The following is a 6868-nucleotide window of genomic DNA, read 5'->3' as shown; positions in this document are numbered from 1 at the left end:
GATGGTGCAAAACATTTTTTTAACTTTTGTTACGCATGTACAGCTTAATTTTCGGGTTTCATCCGGGACATTCACCGCTGTTTTCTCAAAATTACTGTATGATCACATTCCATGGTGCATTTTGTTTCACATGTTTTAGAATATTTGGCGAAAGCCAACCACATCCTCGTTTATGGAATTACAAAGTGAGACATGGTGTATACCTTACTTGCATACATCTGTGAATAAGGTAATGAGCGATTTTGGCAATTTGCAGTGTGTTCATTTTGGTAAATTATATTTGGCTGCATGTTTGGACTAAACAATTCAAACCAATGTAGGTTGTGAGTATGTTTTGTGGTGAATGCAGTTATTTGAAATGGCCACAAGGGGACATTGTAGACCATCACATGTTGTGTATGCTCGTTGTTGATCAAGACTCCTCCCATATTCATATGGTGATGGTGATTCTCAGGGCTTTGTTACACAGAGACGCAGTACAAGAGCGGATTGTGTAGACATCATTTTGTTGTTCATTTCTCATACAAAAAGGAATAATCTCGATCTGGAATTTCTCTTTGACATTGAATTACTATCGGATGGGACTTTGAAGACTGGTGATCCGCATGCGTTCTTCACGGTGGATAAAACATGTCGACGTTGAGGATATACAGCCCTTTATGCATTTACGTAGTTGTTTTTCTGCTGGACTGTTGCTGGGAAGCGGTGTCTGGGCAGCTCTCTTACTCGGTGTTAGAGGAGGTAAACCCGGGGACGTCTGTGGGAAATCTGGCTAAAGATTTGAATTTTAATGTTCAAGATTTGGAGACACGTATGTTTCAAATTGTTAGTGAGTCGAAGAGAAAATACTTCGATGTAAATCTTAAAACAGGAGTTCTTTATGTAAATGAAAGACTCGACCGTGAGGAGCTCTGTGCGAAGGCTACCACATGCACCGTCAATGTCGAGGCTGTGATCAATAACCCACTGAAACTGTATCGTTTGGAGATAAACGTTGTCGACATTAATGATAATGCACCTTATTTCTCAGAAAATGTGCAGTCGCTTAACATTGCTGAAAGTATAATGCCGGGAGTGAAATTTGGATTCATCGGTGCGTCAGATCACGACGTCGGTAAAAACAGCATAAACACATACAAGCTGAGTCCAAATGATTATTTCTCTTTAGAGATTCATAAGGGTGGGGACAGTGTTTCTGCCAAGCTTGTGCTTCAGAAAGCTTTAGACCGAGAAACACAACCCACTATAAAACTTAAAGTGACAGCAGTTGACGGCGGAAATCCAGCCAAGTCCGGTACTTCCCAAATTATTATAAATGTTTTAGATAATAACGACAATGGTCCAGTTTTCAGCAGCCCATTATACAAAGCACGCATTTATGAGAATTTACCAATAGGTACAAATGTGATACTCTTAAATGCAACAGACGCAGATGAAGGTCTAAATGCTGAAATAGAATATTCCCTTCGAAGCAAAGGACAGGGACAGGTTTTGGACTTATTTCAAATTGATTCCAAAACGGGTGCAATTTTAGTGAAAGGTAAAATTGACTATGAAGAAAATCCTGCGTTTGAGATTCATGCACAAGCCAGTGACAAAGGACAGCCTCCTATGACTATTGATTGTAAAGTGCTGGTAGAAGTGCTGGACCTGAACGACAATACTCCCGAAATCCGTACGACGTCACTATTAAACACGGTGAAGGAGGACGCTGAAGTAGGTACTGCAATAGCACTTGTCTCTGTAATGGATAAAGATGGTGGGAAAAACGGGGCAGTAAAAGTTGTAATCTCAAATGATGTCCCTTTTAAACTGGATACAAATTATAAAAATTATTACTCTTTAGTAGTTAACGGTCCGATTGACAGAGAAACTGTGGCTAACTACAATGTTACTATCGTAGCAACTGATGAAGGAAATCCACCTCTCTCCAGCACAAACATAGTGACTGTTCAGGTTTCTGATGTAAACGACAATGCACCTTATTTCTCTGAGCCGGTGATTAATGTTTATGTGAAAGAAAACAGTCCAGTAGGAGCAATTATTAAGACGGTGACAGCAGCTGATGTAGACATCAATCAAAATGGTCAGGTGTCTTATTCATTTTTACAAAGTAACAGAGACAAACTGCCATTATCTACAATGGTGAATATCAACTCAGAGACTGGAGATATAATCAGTCTACAGTCTTTTAACTTCGAGGAGTTCAAAACGTTTCAGTTCAAAGTTCAGGCCACAGACTCTGGTGTTCCTCCGCTCAGCAGCAACGTGACAGTGAACGTTTTTATCCTGGATGAAAATGACAACAGTCCCGTGGTCCTCGCGCCCTATTCTGAGCACGGCTCCGTTAACAGTGAGAGCATCCCCTATAATGTTGAAGCGGGACACATTGTGGCAAAGATCAGGGCTGTAGACGCAGACTCTGGATACAACGCGCTGCTTTCTTATCACCTCTCTGAGCCCAAAGGAAACAACCTCTTCCGGATCGGAACCAGCACCGGGGAAATCAAGACTAAGAGGAGAATGAGTGACAATGACCTGAAAACTCACCCCTTGGTGGTGCTGGTTTCTGATAACGGAGAACCCTCCCTGTCAGCTACTGTGTCTATAGAGGTGATGGTGGTTGAAAGCTCAGCTGACATCCAGACTCAGTTCAGACATGTGCCCATAAAGGACGAGAGCTTCACTTCACTAAACCTGTATCTGCTGATCGCCATTGTGTCGGTGTCAGCCATCTTTCTGCTCAGCCTCATCAGTTTAATCGCTGTCAAATGCCACAGGACAGACAGCAGTTTCAGCAGGTACAGCGCCCCCATGATCACCACCCACCCTGACGGGAGCTGGTCTTACTCTAAAGCTACACAGCAGTATGACGTCTGTTTCAGCTCAGACACGCTAAAGAGTGACGTCGTGGTTTTCCCCGCACCGTATCCACCTGTAGATGCGGAGCTGATCAGTATTAACGGAGGAGACACGTTTACTAGGACGCAGACTTTACCCAACAAAGAAACGGTAAGAATGCCAATTAACACATAATGTCTCGGAAAGCGTGTGCACATTTTCTGTGGATAGCTGCTCATGGATTTTTTTTCACTCAAGTGAAAATACTTCTTGAAAACTTCCCACGTTGTCATAATAGACACATTTAATGTTTTGAATCTGAATCTAAACGTACAAATTGAGTAGTAATTTTACTTGAAGTTCAGAAGCCTCTAACTCTACACAGATCGCATCATGGCGTTGTCCATGGTGCTGAAATAAGCAAACAGTGTGTTACGAGGTCTAGATCAAGCAGCGGAAACATATCTGTCAACAATTAAAACAAACAAACAAAAAGTCTCTCTGAGCATCTTTGTATATTTTGACAAGTTGTTTTTTTGATACATACAACATTAAAAGCTGAGAATATGAGACAATGCTATGTCAAATTCCATTCATTCCCACTGATACAGTTGAGCAGAATTGCGAATATTAAGATGAAAATGCTTGGTTAGTCAAATATGTTCATGTCAGAGAGAGGGTGCAGATACAATATATCACCACGTGGGGACACTGTAGACCATGATATCTGGAAGTTATTTGAGTGAACACATGACTCCACCCAGTAACTGACGATTACCATGATGATTCTGTGTGCTTTGTTACAAAGAGATGCAGGGTGAGAGAGAAAAGAACGAGCCACCATATTCAGCTGATTCTTAACACGAGTTTTTTTACGGGAGTGACTACACTGACATTTATGGATATTTCGTGATGGATATAATTATGAATTTCTCAAGAAGAACGACCATTTGTCGGATATACATTGTGATCGGGCTGCTGAATTATTCCTGGGAAGCGGTCACGGCGCAGCTCTCTTATTCCTTACCGGAGGAAGTAAACCCGGGCACCTCAGTTGGAAATCTCGCCAAGGACCTGAATCTCCACGTCCAAGAGTTGGAGTCTCGTATTTTTCAAATTGTTAATGGATCAAAGAGAAAATATTTCGATGTAAATCTAAAAACGGGTTTCCTTTACGTAAACGAGAGAATAGACCGAGAGGAGCTCTGTGCGAAGGCTCCAAAATGCACTGTAAATGTAGAGGCCGTCATCAACAATCCACTAAAGCTGTACCGTGTAGAAATACATGTTGTCGATATTAATGATAATGCACCTCATTTCTCTGAAAACTCTCAGTCGCTAAACATTGCTGAGAGTACTTTACCAGGACTCAAATTCGGATTGATAGAAGCATCAGATTTGGATGTTGGCAAGAATGGCGTTAATACGTACAGACTGGGTCATAATGAATATTTTTCTTTGGACATTCATAAAGGAGGGGATAGCGTGTCTGCTGAGTTAGTCCTGCAGAGAGCTTTAGACCGCGAGCATGATGCAGTTATAAAACTAACACTCACGGCAATAGACGGAGGAAACCCACCAAAGTCAGGGACCTCACACATTATTGTTAATGTTTTAGACATTAATGACAACATTCCAATTTTCAGTAAATCTCTATATAAAGTTCAAATCCCTGAAAACTTTCCACCAGGGTCTAAAGTGATCATTCTGAACGCGACGGATGCAGATGAGGGTTTGAATGGTGAAGTAGAATACTCCTTGAGGAAAAAAGGTCAGGATCATGTTCTTGATTTGTTTGAAATGGACAGAGACACAGGCGCAATTTTAGTCAAAGGTAAAATCGACTATGAAGAAAACCCTGCGTTTGAGATTCATGCACAAGCCAGTGACAAAGGGCAACCTCCCATGTCTGCTCATTGTAAAGTGCTGGTAGAAGTGCTGGACGTGAACGACAATGCTCCAGAGATCTCTGTGACATCACTACTAGCCACAGTGAAGGAGGATGCTAAAGTAGGTACTGCTATAGCACTTGTCTCTGTAATGGATAAAGATGGTGGACAAAACGGTGCAGTGACAGCTGTCATTTTAAATGATGCCCCTTTTAAACTTGATACAAATTATAAAAATTATTATTCTTTAGTAGTTAACGGTCCGATTGACAGAGAAACTGAGGCCAACTACAATGTTACTATCGTAGCAACTGATGAAGGAAATCCACCTCTCTCCAGCACAAACATAGTGACTGTTCGTGTTTCTGATGTCAATGATAATGCACCTTATTTCTCTGAGCCGCTGATTAATGTTTATGTGAAAGAAAACAGTCCAGTAGGAGCAAACATTAAGACCGTTTCCGCATTTGATGATGACGTCGATCAAAACGGTCAGGTGACTTATTCATTTTTACAAAGTAACAGAGACACACTGCCATTATCTACAATGGTGAACATCAACTCAGAGAATGGAGATATAATCAGTCTACAGTCGTTTAACTTTGAGGAGATGAAAACGTTTCAGTTCAAAGTTCAGGCCACAGACTCTGGTGTTCCTCCGCTCAGCAGCAACGTGACAGTGAACGTTTTTATCCTGGATGAAAATGACAATAGTCCCGTGGTTCTTGCGCCCTATTCTGAGCACGGCTCCGTTAACAGTGAGAGCATCCCCTATAATGTTGAAGCGGGACACATTGTGGCAAAGATCAGGGCTGTAGACGCAGACTCTGGATACAACGCGCTGCTTTCTTATCACCTCTCTGAAACCAAAGGAAACAACCTCTTCCGGATCGGAACCAGCACCGGGGAAATCAAGACTAAGAGGAGAATGAGTGACAATGACCTGAAAACTCACCCCTTGGTGGTGCTGGTTTCTGATAACGGAGAACCCTCCCTGTCAGCTACTGTGTCTATAGAGGTGATGGTGGTTGAAAACTCAGCTGATATCCAGACTCAGTTCAGACATGTGCCCATAAAGGACGAGAGCTTCACTTCACTAAACCTGTATCTGCTGATCGCCATTGTGTCGGTGTCAGCCATCTTTCTGCTCAGCCTCATCAGTTTAATAGCTGTCAAATGCCACAGGACAGACAGCAGTTTCAGCAGGTACAGCGCCCCCATGATCACCACCCACCCTGACGGGAGCTGGTCTTACTCTAAAGCTACACAGCAGTATGACGTATGTTTCAGCTCAGACACGCTCAAGAGTGACGTCGTGGTTTTCCCCGCACCGTATCCACCTGTAGATGCGGAGCTGATCAGTATTAACGGAAGTGACACGTTTACCAGGACTCAGACTTTGCCTAATACAGAGAAGGTAAGAGAACCATAATGATATCCATTTGAACAATTTTCTAGGATGACATGAGTTTATATCGGTGTATATCAAAGAAGATTTAAGGTGTAAATAAGAATTAGAAACCCCACAGCCCAGAATGACGGAACAAGGTACATTTTTGACTTTCGTCAACATTCTGTGTGTTGCTATCCGTGGTGCTGAAGAAAACAATACACTTAAGTGGAAAATAAAAATAAAAACAGCAACATTGGATGAATATACCGTTTTGTAATATGTGCACATCATTGGAATAACGTGTTTTTTTTTGTTTTTGTTTTTTTTAACATGTTATGGACTTTATGTATAAAAAATGTAATTTATTTAGCTTACTTTCACTATACTGTGAGAGTAAAGAGTTCAGTCATGAAATAGGTGTTTTAGTAATCTTAATTCGTTTGTATGAATGAGTGAAATATGTTTTGTTTATTTGTTAACGTTTATTCATATGGACGTGAGGAAGTATTTTGAGTTGTAGTCATATGATATGGATTGTGGCATGTACGTCTGACAAATGTCCACATGGGGACACTGTAGACCATCACATTTAGTCATGCTGGTTGGTGTCTTAGTGCTCCTCCCAGATCCGGTGAATTTTGTATCTGCCTGCTTTGTCACAAAGAGGGGTCGGACGACAAAGAACGGTTGTCTTGTTTGGTCGTGGAAATCTGTGCTTGAAATATCTCTTCCTTGGCATTGACAC

General features: G+C 41.6%; 1 protein-coding gene across 1 annotated transcript; it reads left to right on the top strand.

Moving 5' to 3' along the window:
- The first annotated feature begins 3492 nt into the window (after positions 1–3492).
- Positions 3493–6205, top strand: LOC131472919 (protocadherin alpha-5-like). The gene has a single exon (XM_058650415.1). It carries the CDS (start codon positions 3754–3756, stop codon positions 6160–6162), a length of 2409 nt encoding a protein of 802 aa, XP_058506398.1. The 5' UTR covers positions 3493–3753; the 3' UTR covers positions 6163–6205.
- Positions 6206–6868: the final 663 nt, after the last annotated feature.

Source organism: Solea solea, chromosome 14 (genome assembly GCF_958295425.1).
Source record: "Solea solea chromosome 14, fSolSol10.1, whole genome shotgun sequence".
Taxonomy (NCBI): domain Eukaryota; kingdom Metazoa; phylum Chordata; class Actinopteri; order Pleuronectiformes; family Soleidae; genus Solea; species Solea solea.
Note: the sequence above shows the minus strand (reverse complement) of the source record. Positions and strands in the feature narration are given on the sequence as shown.